Raw genomic sequence first — 15,892 nt, forward strand, 5'->3', positions numbered from 1 at the left:
AAGTTTACTTCGCCTTGGGCATCCGTAAGGAATCTGGTTTTACTGAATATGTACAACTTTTAAGTACTCAAAAGACACATAGAGACATAATAGTTATACTTTACATGTACGTATTGTTTTATAGTTTACAGTCTTTACCCTTTAGGATCGTCAGAAAGAACTCTCTGAAGTAGATAAGGGACAAGAATTTAAGGGAGGTCAGCATTATTAGAGGTGAGATAACTTGAGGGTATCCCAAGTGCACAGTCACCAAATGGGACATGAATTCAGAACTTTGGGTTTTACTTGCACTGTTTTACCTATCACACCATGTTAATTCAAAGATGATCAAAAATTTAACTGTTAGGAGGAAAACTAAAATATGTATCCTTATTAAAACAATGACAAAATACGTATTTTTTTTATTTGTATTACAAATATTGATGCTGCACCAAAGGTTTCAGAGTGCTTTGAATACACAGAGGAGAATGAGATTGACTTTGGCTAGGAGAATTAGAGGTTTAGTTTTCACTTGCTGATTTTTATTATCTTTTCTTGATAGCTCTGAATGTTTAAAGTACTACATATGCAGCTTTGAAATAAACCCTTTATTTTATACCCAATTCTCTTGTGTTTATTTCTGCTACCATATTTTATTCTGGTGTTGCCACCCAACTCAATGGACACTCGTAGCAGTAATAATAGCTAACAAATAATAACAAATAACCAATAATGAACTCTGTGGCAGGCCCTGTGGTAAGGAGTTTATAAAAATTAACTTGTTTAATTCTTACATCAACTCTCACAGGTGGGAACATTCCTTTATAAATAGGTGTTTCTTAGCTGCCCTTCCAAAACTGATGTGGAGAAAGAACTGTGTTGAGAGAAAGGATGATTATAAAGCATACTCCTGTGCATTTCACAGGAGATATTTTTGTGTCATATTATGTATTATTTATCATAGTTTTCCCTAAGTGAAGAAGTCAAGTTGGTATATGTACTAACCTGAGAGGTGAAGTCTGAGCTACATGAGTGAATAAAGTAGTAATGTCCTAAATGTCTATTTTATGATTATAGTGATAGTCTGTAATAATCATGGGTGGTTTTTACACTTTAAAAAACTACGTAACTCAGTGTGTATAATAAAAAAAGATTTCCTTAGTAAAGAAATGTTTGCTTAACCTAAAGTATCTCGGAATGAGAAATATCTATAAAACTTAATCATTCGTTTAGTTACTTTTTACTCCTGTATTTTCTTGGAGTGAATGAGATACGTTGTTTACTGTGGAAATGGATACAGCATCCTTCATCTGAGGATCTCAGAGTGCTTTTCAAATAATGTCTCATGAATCCTCACAGCACTTTGGTGAGGTAGGTAGGTGGCAAGTATTGTTGTCTTCATTTTTACAGATGAGGAAATTAAAGCCATGAGAGGGTTAAATGATTTATGTGTAGTCCCACCAACCAGAGAGGCAGCCTGAACTACTTAATAAGAATATTGTATTTTAGGAGGGTTTGCATAATACAAATCATTAACCCCTTTGCTGTTGTATTTTACACAGATTAACTATTAAAACAAATATGGTAGTTTTTAAATGTCCACATGGAATTTTTTTTTATCCTTTCTTTAGAAATAGAAAACATTATAATACTCTTTCCCCCTCACCCCCAATTTTTAGGTCAGCAGCAAGGACAAGATGGAGTAAAGGTCCAGCAAGCCACGATAGCTCCTGTAACTGTAGCAGTTGGAGGAATTGCTAACGCAACGATAGGTGCTGTTAGTCCTGACCAACTCACACAAGTGCATTTGCAGCAAGGCCAGCAAGCTTCTGATCAAGAGGTGCAGCCTGGCAAGAGGCTTCGAAGAGTTGCCTGTTCCTGTCCTAATTGTAGGGAAGGAGAAGGAAGGTAAATGCTCTGTTACCAACTTTATCTCTCTGGAAGGCATAAAATAGGTAAACCAAGCCATTGGCCGGGTCCTTGGATCACTAGAATGTCACTGGCTCTGTAGCCCAGAAGTTGAGATACAATATTGTTATACAGGGATTAAATTGAGCTAGTTTAGGAATGGAGTTTTAGCGGTCCTCCACTTTCTGCCTTCTACTTTTTTTTAGTGGCTTTCTTGTTTCATTTGTTATGCAAAAATTTTAATTTTATGGATATAAAATTCATATACTGTACAGTTTCACTCAAAGTGTACATTTCATTGGTTTTTAGTATATTCACAAAGTTGTGCATCCATCATCACAATTTTAGGACATTTTGATACCCTGCAAAAGAAACCCTGACTTCTTTAGCCCTCAACCCCCTCGGCCCCCTTTCTTCCCAACTCAAGGCAGCCATTGAACAAATTTCTGTCTTTCTGCAATTCTGGACATGCATATAAATGGAATCATACAATATGTGATCTTTTGATTGGTTTCATTTACGTAGCATAATGTTTTCAAGGTTTATCTATTCTAGCACATATTAGTACCTCATTCTTTTTAATGAACAAATGAACGTTTCATTGTATGGATGCACAGTATTTTACTTACCCATTTATCTTTTGGTGGACACTTGGAATTTTTCCACCAGTTGGCTCCTATGCTGCTATAAACACTTTTATACAAATTTTTGTGTGGCATAGGTTTTTAGTTCTCTTGAAATGGACAAGGAGTGGACAAGGAGTGGAATTAATGCTCCATGTAGTAACTCTAAGTCTAGCCACTTGAGGAACTGCCAGACTATTTTCCAAAGTAACTGTGCCATTTTATGTGCCCACCAGCAGTGTATGAGGGTTCTAGTTCGTTGCCAACACTTGTTATAATTTGGCTTTTTGATTATAGATTTCCTTGTGTGTGTGAAATGGTATTTCAGTATGGTTTTAATTTGCATTTTCCTGATGACTTCATTAGTCAGGTGTGTTTTCATGTGTTTATTGGCCATTTGTGTGTCTTATTTGGAGAAATGTCTATTAAGATCTTTTGCCTATTTTAAATTAGATTTTTTAAGTTAAATTGTAATAGCTTTATGTATTCTAGATACGAGTCCCTTATCAGATACATGATTTGCAAATATTTTTTTCCCAGTCTGAGAGTTGTCTTTTCACTTTCTTGATAGTGTCCTTTGAAACACCTAAGTTTTTAATTTTGATGAAATTCAGCCTTGTGTGTGGTTGCTTCTGCTTTTGGTGTCCTGTCTAAGAATCCATTGTCACATCTGAGGTCACAGAGATTCCTCATTTTCTTGTGAGTGTTTTATAGTTTTTGCTCTTACATTTAGGTCTTTGATCGGTTTTGGGGTTAGTTTTTGTGTATGGTGTGAGGTAAGGATCCATCCAACACCATTTGTTGAAGACTCTCCCCTCCCCATTCATTGAATGGTCTTGTCACCCTTGTCAAAAATCAGTTGGCCATATAAGCCAAATAGGTTTATTTCTAGACTGTTGGTTTTATTCCAATGAACTATATGTCTTTATGCCTCTACCACACAGTCTTGATTACTTTGTCCTTCTCTGAACTTTTGAAATCAGGCACTATGTGTTCTCTTTGTTATTCTTTTTCAGTATTGTTTTGATTGTACAGAGACACTTGCAATTCCACGTGAATTTTAGAATCAGTCAGCTTGTCAGTTTGTTTGAGATCTTCTCTGATTTCTTTTGACACTGTTTTGTAGTTTTCAGAGTATAAGTTTTGTACTTCTTTGTTAAATTTATTCCTAAGTATTTTGTTCTTTTTGATGCTATTATAAATGGATCTTTTTCTTTATTGTTCATTGCAAGTGTATACAAACACAATTAATTTTTGTGTATTAATCTTGTATCTGTAACCTTACTGAACTCTTTTTATTAGTTCTAATAGTTTTTTTTTTTAGTGGATTCATTAGGGTTTTTCTATATGTAAGATCATGTAATCTGCAAAAAGAGATAGTTTTCCTTCATTCTTTCCAGTCTTGATGACTTTTATTTCTTTTTCTAACCTAATTGTTCCATCCAGAATCTACAGTATAATGTTGAATAGAAGTAGCAAAAGTGGACATCTTTGTTTTGTTCCTGATCTTAAGTGTTACACCATTAAGTATGTTGCTAGCTCTGAGCTTTCTCCTATATGCCTTTAATTAAGCAAGCTCCCTTCTATCCCTACTTCATTTTGTTTTTGTCATGAAAGGACGTTGGATTTTTCAGATGCTTTTGTGTATCTGTTGAGATGATCATGTAGTTTCTATATTTTTTCTATTGGTATTAATTGATTGTCAGATGTTAAAGTACTTTTGCATTTGTGGAATAAACCCAACTTAGTCATGGTATGTAATTTTATACACACACACACACACACACACACACACGCACAGTTATATTTAGTTTGCTAGTATTTTGTTAAGTTCTGCATCTGTGTTCATGAGAGATATTGGTCTGTAGTTTTTTGTAATGTCTTTGTCTGCTTTTGGAAAGGATAATATTGGGCTCATAGAATGATTTGGGAAGTGTTTCCTCCAGTTTATTTTTTAAAAAGTTTGTGAAGAACTGTTTGTGAAGAATAATTCTTTATCTGTTTTGTAGAATTTATCAGTGAAACTAAGTCCTAGGCTTGTGGGTATTTTTCTTATGGGTATTTTTTGACTACTAATTCATCTAATTTATCTGTTTACTTTTAAGGGTTTTTCTGATTGATTGTTCTTGAATCACTTTTTGGTACTTAATGTCTTTTTGGGAATTTGTCCATCTCATCTAAGTTATTTAAGTAATTGGCATACAGCTGTTCTTGGTATTCTTGTATAATCCTTTTTATTTCTGTAAGGTTGGTAATGATGTCCTCTTTCGCTTCAGATTCTAGTAATTTGAGTCTTCTCTTTTTTTCTTGGTCAGTCTACCTTAAGGCTTGTTCAATTTTGTTGACCTTTTCAAAAGTCAAGTCACATCAGCTTTTGGTGTCATTGATTTTTTTTCCCTGTTGTTTTCGTATTCTTTATTTCATTAGTTCCTGCTCTATTTTTTATTATTTCCTTCGTTCTGTTTGCTTTATTTTAGATTTAATTTGCTTTTTCCGTTGTCTTAAGATGGAAGGTTAGGTTATTGATTTAAGATATTTTTTGATGTCGGCATTTACAGCTAAAAATTTCTCTCTGGGGTGCCTATGTGGCTCAGGTCAGTTAAGTGTCTGACTCTGGATTTTGGCTCAGGTCAAGATCTTGGAGTTAAGGAGATCAAGCCCAGAGTTGGGCTCTGTACTCAGAGGGTGGAGCCTGCTTGGGATTCTCTCTCTCCCTCTTTCTCCACCCCTCCCCTGCTCACGTGAGATTGTGCACATGTGTGTACTCTCTTTCTGTCCAATAAATAAATTCTAAAATTAAAAAATTCTCTCTAAGCATTGCTTTACATGTATCCCTTAAATTTGGTTATGTTGTATCTTCATTCATCTCGGGCTTTTTCCTGCTTTCCCTTTCGATTTCTTCTTTGACCCATTGGTTGTTTAGGAGTGTATTATTTAATTTCTAGGTATTTGTGAATTTTCCAATTTCCTGCTATAATTTCTAGTTTTATGTCATTGTGGTCAGAAAACATATTTTGCATTACTTCTGTCTTCTGTTGAGGTTTGTTTCATGGCCAAGCCATATGATTTATCTTGGAGAACATTACATGTTCACTTGAGAAGAATGTGTATTTTGCTGCTGTTTAGTGGAGTGTTTTATGGATATTTGTTAGGTCAAGTTTATCAAGTGTGCTCTTTCCTTGTTGCTCTTCTGCTTAATTGTTTTATGAAAATATCATTGCAAATAGAGTATTGACATCTCCAACTGTTACTGTTGAATTGTCTCTTTCTCCCTTCATTTCTGTCAGTTTACTTCATCTGTTTAGGTGTTCTCTTGTTACTCTAAGTGCACGTATGTTTATAATTGTTATATGTTCCTGATGGATTGACCCATTTAGCCCTATAAAATTTCCCCCTTTGTCTTCAGTAACATTTGTTTTTAAAGTTTATTTTGTCTGGTATTATTAGTACAGCCACTCCAGCTTTCTTGTGGTGGTTGTTTGCATATCTTTTTCCATCTTTTTTACTTTAATCTCCCTGTATCTTTCAGTCTTTGTGACCTATGTCACCTGTAGACAGCATGTAGTTTGGGTCTTAGTGTTTTTTTGTTTTTTCTTCAATTCACTGTGACAAAATCTGTCTTTTGAATGGATTGTGTAATCCATTTGCATTTGATGTTATTAATATGGTTGAATTTGTCTTTCAGTTTGCTTGTTTTTTGTGTGTGCCATGTCTTTTTTCCTCCTTTGTTACTCTCTTTTTCATTAAGCGAATATAATATAGCACTTTATTTTTTTACTTATTAAAAAAATTTTTTTTTATTGTTTAATTATTTTTGACAAAGAGACAGAGCATGTGTGGGGAAGGGGCAGAGAGAGAGGGAGACACAGAATCCAAAGCAGGCTCCAGGCTCTGAGCTGTTCAGACTCCCAAATTGGGAGATCATGACCTGAGCCGAAGTCAGATGCTTAACCAACTTAGCCACACAGCCATCCCTATAGCACTTTAATTTTGTTAATAATTTTTTCACTTATATTATTTTGAGTTATTTCCATAGTACTTGCTCTGGGCCTTATCATATACATATTGATCATTATCAGTTTAAGATTTATAGTAACTTAATCCCAGTGAATTATAGAAATGTTCTCTCTTTATAGCTTACTTCTTTTTGTGATGTTATTATATATATTATCCACCTGTGTTACAAACCCAATAATACGTTATTATAATTATTATTTTATATAATGTCTCGTAAAGAAATTGAGAGAAGATGAGCAAGCATATATAACTTTTGCTATGTTAACTTTATCAGTAGTTCTCTGTTTGTTCTGGATATTTGAGTTCCTTTCTGGCATCATTTTCTTAGCCCAGTCGAGTTTTGCTCCCACCTCCCTGCTTTGTGCTGTTAATGGCAAATATATTAAATATATTACATTTCTGTAATGTTATGGCCTTTAACAATACATTTTACACGTAGTGTTTTTAAAATTACTTTTCAAATCAGGTAAGACAAGCAATACGCACTTACACTGTCCTTTGTAATTACATAATTACCTTTGCTGGTGATCTCTTGCTTGTTTGTGTGCATCTTAATTGTGTAATTACTTTCTGCATCCAGTTGATTCAACCTGAAGATCTTCCTTTACTATTTCTTGCAAAGCAGGTCTGCTCAAAACAAATTCTCTGTGTTTGGGTACCCAGGAATATCTTTGTTTCATTTCTGAAAGGTAGTTTTGCTAGATAGAGTCTTGTTTGAGTTGTTTTCTTTGAATGCTTTGAATATGTTTTCACCCTGCCTTCTAAGCTCCATTGTTCTGCTGAGAAGCAAGTTCTTATTCTTACTGCAGTTCCCTTGTAAGTGAGGAGTTATTTTTCCCTTGCCGCTTTCGGGATTTTGTCCTGTCTTTGGGTTTCAGGATTTTTTAGTACGTAAGATGTCTACTTGTGGATCTGTGCAGTTAGCCTGCTTGGAGTTTGTTGAGCTTATTGCATGTGTAGATTCATGTTTTTGAGTAAATTAATTAAGTTTGCAGTCATTATTTCTTTGAATATTTTTTCTTTGGCACTTTTTCTCTCTCTCCTTCTCTCCCTCCTCCTCCTCCTCTCCCCTGTCCTCCCCGTTCCTTCCCTCACCGATACTTGGATGTCCCACATTTCTCAGACACTCTGTTCATTTTCCTTTGTTCTTTTTCTTGTCTCTTTTTAAGTTACATCGTCTTTATTGATCTATCTTTAATTTTACTATTCCTTCCCTTTTTTGAGTCCCTCTAGTGAATTTTTCATTTCAGTTGTACTTCTCATTTCCACAGTTTCCTCTTGGTAGTTTTTTTAACCATTTGTAACTCTTCATTGATATTCTCTATTTGATGTGACATTGTCATTATATCTTCTTGCTTCTTTAATCATGGTGTCCTTTAGTTCTTTAAACATATTTATAAATGGCTACTTTGAAGTCTTGTTAAATCTGCTCTCCCAGTTTCACTTGCCTGCTTTTTTTTTTTTTTTTTTTTTTTTTTTTTTTAGTGAAGGGTCATATTCCTCTGTTTTATTTTTGGCATGTCTTAGATTTTTTGTTGGAAGCTGGATGGTTTAGATAATACATTGTAGCAACTCTTAGTACTGCCCACCCCCATCCCCCCACCCCTGGTTTATTGTTGTTTGCTTGCTTATTTAGTGACTGGCTGGATTATTTTGGTGAACTTCCCTTAACTCGCCATGAAGCATGTTGCTCACTGTCGCCATGAAGTATGTTGCTCCTCAGTGGATGCAAAATTGGGTATGCTTACAGTGACCCTGGAGGACAGTGGTTTGGGCAGAGATCTTTAATGTCCTGTCCCTAACCACACCCAGTTGTTAACCTCCACTAATTGTCCACTGATTGCTCTATTGTTTTCAAAGCCCTGAAATGTATATTGCTCTACAAAGTGATCCAATCAAATTTTTTTTTTTAAAGGACTAGATCAACAGGCCTGTGCTTTGAGATTTATGACTCTGTAGGGCTACTCCCAGCTGCCTCATCCGTCCCGTCCCTTCTTTCAGTCAGCCTAGTGAGCATAGTTTTGCCTATTTCTCCATTGTATCTATTAGTCCTCTCCCAACTTCATTTTGCAACCGCCTCCACTGATTTTAAGAGCACCCATAGGCTGAAGTTTTTCCACACTTTGTTTGCAAATGAATTCAGTTCCTTGGGAAGAGATTTGGAATTCTGTTATATGCTGTGCTGTCTCTAGCCAACATCTCTTTGTCATGGCTCCTGAACATAGGGTTGGGATAGTGGCACATTTCTTTCTGAGTGGCATCCCTGCTCTGAGAGCTAAATGCTTGGTGGCAGGGCAGCAGCAATGGCCTCAGGCTTTCTTGACTTGCCTCTGCTGGCTTGGAAGTTCTGATGTATGCACTACAAAGGAGCTGAGTCAAAGGTGACTGGACTGCAGTGTTTTCACTGTGCCCTGTCCAAGGTAGAGCCAAGGTCTCAGGAGTTGGGTTTGGGTAGAAGAGAGTTCCCTACCTGTCAGTCACACTTGCCTGAAACAGCCTCAGCAGCAGGTAACTGGGGGTGGAATAAGAAATGCTGACCTCTTGCCCCTTCCTAGGGAGATAAGCTCAAACTAGGAGGTGTGAAAAGGGAACCCTGTTCTTGGCTGCGCCAATCTGCAGTGTTTATGTGTCAAGGGAAGTGATAGGAAATCGGGAGAGAGGGTTGGGTCTTGGTTCAAATAGCACAGGCTCTCACTCTTCTTACCAACTCTTAATTTTCTTGAGTATTTATTTATTTGCTATATGTTCATAGAGCCATTTCCAGGAACTGTACATATTATTTGTTTTGTTTTCATACTTTTCACTGGTTTCACTAGGGACTAGGCCAATGGAGCTCTTCATGCTTTCTTTCCTACTGGGAGTTAAACTCTGAACCGTACACTTTTAAATGGAGATTACCATTTTTTTGGTATTTGAGAAGAATTTTCAAGTGTCTTGAAAAGCTTAGAGATTTTTTTCCAAAGGGAAGAGGCTGTTAGGGAAGGAACATGAAGTCCGTGGTAGAACACGAACTCTCTGAGGTTAACATGTTTTCATAACAGTTTTGAGTTTCATACATAACCCTTTTTTGATTAGAATTTTTCTGATTTTTAACTACAGTTGTGGCATGATTTTAAAAACCCATTCAGAAGTGTATCATTTAAGAACGTTGATTCCCTTTTGTTTTTCTGTAATTATAAGCTTGGTGTCTAAGAGTATAATTAATGTTTGGTTTTTGTTTTTGTTAGAGGCAGTAATGAACCAGGAAAAAAGAAACAGCATATCTGTCATATTGAAGGATGTGGAAAAGTTTATGGCAAAACATCTCACCTACGAGCACATCTTCGCTGGCATACTGGAGAAAGACCTTTTGTATGCAACTGGATGTTTTGTGGCAAAAGATTCACAAGGAGTGATGAACTCCAGAGACATAGAAGAACCCATACAGGTTAGTTGGTTTATTGCAGGGTTTGTATGTTTTTAATGCTTAGATGAAAATTGGAAATATGCAAATGAAAGACAATTCACTTCACTGATTTTATGAAAGTTCTTTAAGATCAAAATTCGTGGGACGCTTGAGTGGCTCAGTCGGTTAAGCGTCCGACTTCAGCTCAGGTCATGATCTCACAGTCTGTAAGTTTGAGCCCCACGTCGGGCTCTGTGCTGACAGCTCAGAGCCCGGAGCCTGCTTTGGATTCTGTGTCTCACTCTCTCTCTGACCCTCCCCCGTACATGCTCTGTCTCTCTCTGTCTCAAAAATAAACGTTAAAAAAAAAAAAAAATCAAAATCGTTACCTCATTTCCAGGATACGTTTTATTCCACTTTTTGTGAGGTTTATTAGAGTAATTACATAACAAGGAATATATTCCGTTTACTTAACCTGTTGTATTCTTAGCATGTTGAATTCACATATATTATTTTTCGTCAGTATTTACATAGGTGAAGAGAGTTGAATTCTGATCTTACTGGTGACCTTTATTAGTTTTTGGTTTTTTTACAATTTAGAAAATTGACTAAAGTATCAAGAATAATATAACAAATATACGCCTCTCAGAATTGACAGCTGTTGATGTTATATTTGTTATTTTTTAATAAAACAAATCCTACAAAGTTGACATCGTCTTTGTCCTCTCAAAGACAACAGCCCCCATGCATTTAAAATGTAGGTTTCTAGTACAGTTTTAATACTCTTACATATATTATTCATGCATGTGTATGTAAAATACCGTTTTGTGTGTTGTGAAATTTCACATAAATGATACAGTATCATAATTTCATTTATCATTATGTCTTGAGATCTATCCAAGTTCATATGTGTACATACAAATGTATGTATACATGTTTGCTATGTAGTATTTTGTTATATGACTGCCATACTATTTATCCATTCCTTGTGCTGCTTAAATTATCATTAGTTTTTTTTACTATCATGAACTTTGCTACTGTGAACATACAGTGAACATGTGTGCCAAATAGAATTTTTGGATCACAGAGAATTTAATGTGTTTTGCTAAATAAGTGCTAAAGAATCTCTAAAGTGGCTGGTAACCATTTCTATTTCACTAGCAGTGACTGAGAGTTTCCACTTTGCTGTGTGTTCACCAGTACTGACTGGTGTTGACTTTTGAAAATTTTTGTCAGTTTGTGGCATCTGGCTGGCTTACTTGGTAGAGCATGTGACTCTTTATCTCAGGATTGTGAGTTCAAGCCCCATGTTGGCTGTGAAGCGTACTTTAAAAAATAAATAAAAACATGCTTATTGCTTTAAAAAAAAGAAAATTTTTGTATATCTAAAATGGTTTCCTTATTTATTTATTTTTTTTAATTTTGAGTGAGACAGAGAGAGAGAGAGACAGAGCACGAGCAGGGGAGAGGTAGAGAGAGAGGGAGACACAGAATCCAAAGCAGGCTCCAGGCTCTGAGCTGTCAGCACAGAGCCTGATGCGGGGCTTGAACCCACGAACCGTGAGATCGTGACCTGAGCCGATGTCGTACCCTTAACCGACCAAGCACCCAAGTGTCCCTGGTTTCCTTATTTTTTTAAGTAGCAGTTTTCCCGGTTATCCATGAGATTAAGCATCTTTTCTTGTTGATTGATCATTTATATTTCACTTTCTGTTGATTTATTTCCTTGCTCACTTTTCTTTTGGGTTATTTTTCTTTTTCTTACTGATTTATGTGTTGTAATTTCCCCCTATATTGCTAGTATTTGAACTTCTTGCTATTTTTTGTCACATGGAAGTTTTACATTTTTTAGTCAAATATGTTTTTTCTTTTGTCCTTTGCTTTTCTTATTTTTTTTAAACGTTTATTTATTTTGAGAGAGAGGGAGCGAGAAGGAGCATGCGCATAAGCGGAAGAGGGGTGGAAAGAGCAAATCCCAAGCAGGCTCCGTGCTGCCAGCGCAGAGGTAGACATGGGGTTCAATCGCATGAACCGGGAGATAGATCATGACCTGAGCTGAAATCAAGAGTCGGACACTTAACCAACTGAGCCACCCAGGCACCCCTCCTTTTTTTACTTTTAATGAAATCCTCTCCTATCCCAAGATCATAAAGTTTTTAAAAATATTTTCTTCTAATGGTTTTAAAGTTTTCGTGTAAGTTTCATCTTCTTTTTCTAAGTTTTGCATAGAACAACCACCCTCTCTACTTAGAATGCCTGTATACATCTGGGTTTCAGTATTTAATTGTTGAATAAATTAGTAATTTGGATAAATTTTCAAATTAGACTAACCTTTAACTTGTACCAAGGTACATGTGGGACAAAAGAGGAAATAGAATTGGCATGTATTGATCAGCTACCATACATCACATGTTTGAAATAAATTGTCTCATTTGATTCTAACAGTAACACTGAGATAGAAATTAGCTCCATTGTATGGATTAGAAAATAGTGTCAGAGAAGAAAAAATAGTTAAATTTAAGTGATAAAGTTACTTAGTTTGATATGTACATAAATTAGTAGGCAGAGTCTTAGTAATACTGGCTGAGTCCCTGAGTTAGCATAGTTTGAAAAAAGTTTTAAAAGGTTTCCATATGGTATTGCATTAGGATTTTTTTTTTAATTTTTTAAAACATTTTTTAATGTTTATTTCTGTGAGAGAGAGCGAGAGAGACAGACAGAATGTGAGCAGGGGAGGGGCAAGAGAGAGGGGGAGACACAATCTGAGCTCAATGTAGGGCTCAAACCCACAAACAGTGAGGTCATGACCTGAGCCAAAGTCAGACACTTAACCAGCTGAGCCACCCAGGTGCTCCTGCATTAGGACTTTTAATAGTGCCACCTCACCATTGATATTGGCAAATATGGTGTGATTAATCCCATAATAGTGTTGATGTCTGTTTTAAAAAAGTGCTCTGCCATTTATGTCAGTATGACAGGATGCAATGTTTCCGCTGTGGATTAGCAGTGGGACAAGTTAGAGAAGCCAAGAAAAATTGCCGCTTTCTTTGAATTTGGAACTTCACATTGTGATTTCATCATTTTATTTGAGAAATAATGAGTCTCTAAAGTCTTGTCTCACATATCCACATTCATACAGATATACAAAACAAATTTATTCAGGGACTTTAATACACATATACTTCAAAACCAAATTAATGATTTGGAGGCATATATTCTTTTTTTTTTTTTTTTTTTAACTATTAATACCATTGTAACCTACTAGCCTGAATAATCAGAATTGAATGTATTTTAAGCTTACTTTCAGTGTTTCGAACATCTTCAGTACATCATGCACAAAATTGTTGAACTATTTTTTTCTTAAGGGGCAACCACTACACTAAGTAGAAATTCAGTACCTTACTATAAATGAATATATGAGTTATTTTTATTTACTGCTGAAAATAGTGCCAATTATTTTTGCTTTTTTGGGAATTTTTTTTTAAAGCTTATTTATTATTATTTATGAGTGGGAGAGGGGCAGAGAGAGAGGGAGACCCAGAATCCAAAGCAAGCTCCAGGCTCTGAGCTGTCAGCACAGAGCATGATGCAGGGCTTGAACTCACAAACCGTGAGATCATTACCTGAGGTGAAGTCAGACGCTTAACCTGGGTGAGCCACCCAGGCACCCCTTTTTAATTTCCAAATGTCACATGTATATGGTATTTAAAAATCAAGTCATAGGGTTACCATGGTGGCTCAGTTGGTAGAGCACTTGACTCTTGATCTCAGGGTCATGAGTTCAAGCCCCATGCCTGGCATAGAGCTTACTTCAAAAAATATTTTAAAAAAGTTAAATTGTAAAAGAGGTTACAATGTTAAGGGGATTATTTTTAAAATTATCTTTATTTGAAGGATAGTTGACACATTAGTTTCAGGTGTACAACATAGTGATTTGACACTTGTATACATTATGAAATGCTTACCATAGTAAGTGGTTACCATCTGTCACTGTATAAGATTATGACTATATTCTCTGTGCTTTACTTTACCTCCCTATGACTTTTTATTTTATAATTGTAAGTTTGTACCTTTTAATCCCCTTCATTTAAGCCCATCTCTCTATCTCATTCCCTTCGGGCAACTGCCAGTTTGCTGTCTGGATTTATGAGTCTGTTTCTGTTTTGTTTTGCTTGTTCATTTGTTTCGTTTTTTAGATTCCACACATAAGTGAAATCATATGGTATTTTGTCTTTGATCAGACTTACTTCACTTAGCATACTACCATCTAGTTTCATCCATCTTTTATAAATGGCAGGATTTCTTTCTTATTTTATGGCTGAGTAATATTCTATTGTCAGTATATACCATATCCTCTTTATCAGTGGTCACTTGGGTTGCTTTCAGATCTTGGCATAGGAGTGTGTATGTCTTTTCAAATTAGTGTTCTTTTTCTTCCCAGAAGTGCAATTACTGAATTGTATGGTATTTCTATTTTAATTTGTTAAGGAACCTTCATATTATTTTTTACAGTGCTTACACCAATTTATATTCCCACCAACAGTTCCCTTTTTCCTCCATTCTCATCAACAATTATTTTTTTGTCTTTTTGATATTAGTCATTCTGACAGTTGTGAGGTGATAGCTCATTGGAGTTTTGGTTTGCATTTCCTTGACAATTAGTGATGTTGAGCATCTTTTCATGTTATCTGTTGTCCATCTCTATGTCTTCTTTGGAAAAATGTCTTTTCTGTTTCTCTGCCCATTTATTAATAAGGTTTTTTTTTTTGGTGTTGAGTTGTAGGAGTTCCTTATATATTTTGGATGTTAACCCCCTCATCAGATACATCATTTACAAACATTTAAGGGGAATCTTTGCCACATCCCCTGTTCTAACCCCGAGAGGACTGTATTTAGTCTTGTTAACTATTCTTACATTTTTATTCTTCTTCTGATGGTTGTTGTATATCTAAATAATATGCTTATGTTGTTATTGATCTGTCAATATTAGGCACTGTCTCTTGACTTCTTACATTAAGAGTTAAGAAATTACCTCACTTTACATCATCTTTTGACATTCAGGTTTTTTTTAACTGAGGGCCGGCCTGACACTGTCTCTTGACCTTACTACCCTGTGTTAGAGATACTAGCATTCACCTCTTAACTTCTCTTACCTATTTCTCTTCTCTTTTTCTTCATGTTAAAATGTTTACTTTCTCTTAAATAAGCACTGTTTCCGTTTTTTTGTAGCTTAGTTCTTAAAGTAGAAAACCAATAAATAATAATGTTATGACTGTGATGTGATGAGTCTGATTATATATCTTTTCCTGTTTTTTTCTTCAAGTGCCTAAATTTCTTTTTTTACCCTTGCATTGGCTAACTTTAGCACCTCCTTTTGTTATTTAGCCTTTTCAAAAATAGTATTAATTCTGTCCAATTTATCCTTTCACTTGGAGGTTCCAGCTTTCTAATCAGTCGGATTCTTCTGTAAGGCTGCTGCACACTATAATCTTGAGACTTTTCTTCCCTGCTGTATTGGTTTTGATCCAGTGTTCTCAAGATCTCCTCTCTTCATTTTTCTTAGTTTACTTGATTGCCAGAAAACATTTTGAAATGCTTCCTACAGTAAAGCTCTAGGAAGTAAATTTGTCTGAAAATGTTTTTCTTCATTAAAAAAAAAAAAAAAGTTTTTGAGAGAGACCTCGCATGTGTGCACAAGCAGAGGAGGGATAGGGAGGAAGAGAATTTCAAACAGGTTGCACGCTCAGCTCAGAGCCTAACATGGGCCATGATCCTACAACCAAGAGATCATGATCTGAGCCAAAATCAAGACTCAGATCCTCAACCGACTGAGCCATCCTGGACCCCTGTCTGAAAATGTCTTTATATTGCTTTCCCAGTTAATAGATGGCTTGGCTAATATAACAGAATTGTAGGTTGAAAATGATACTTAAAACATTAGTGGCACTGCTCTATCATTTTCTTGCATTTGTTTTATTAA

At 35.7% G+C, this 15,892-nt stretch overlaps 1 protein-coding gene across 2 annotated transcripts in view; it reads left to right on the top strand.

Annotated features, from left to right (window-relative positions):
• The window catches only part of SP4 (Sp4 transcription factor), an 84,325-nt gene that overhangs the window by 47,159 nt on the left and 21,274 nt on the right, over positions 1–15,892 (top strand). For both annotated transcript variants that reach the window (XM_047849871.1, XM_047849872.1), the window contains exons 4-5: positions 1,659–1,887; positions 9,755–9,954. In XM_047849871.1, the coding sequence (XP_047705827.1) occupies positions 1,659–1,887; positions 9,755–9,954 (429 nt within the window). The remainder of the gene's footprint in view (positions 1–1,658; positions 1,888–9,754; positions 9,955–15,892) is intronic.

This window comes from Prionailurus viverrinus, chromosome A2, assembly GCF_022837055.1.
Source record: "Prionailurus viverrinus isolate Anna chromosome A2, UM_Priviv_1.0, whole genome shotgun sequence".
Taxonomy (NCBI): Eukaryota; Metazoa; Chordata; class Mammalia; order Carnivora; family Felidae; genus Prionailurus; species Prionailurus viverrinus.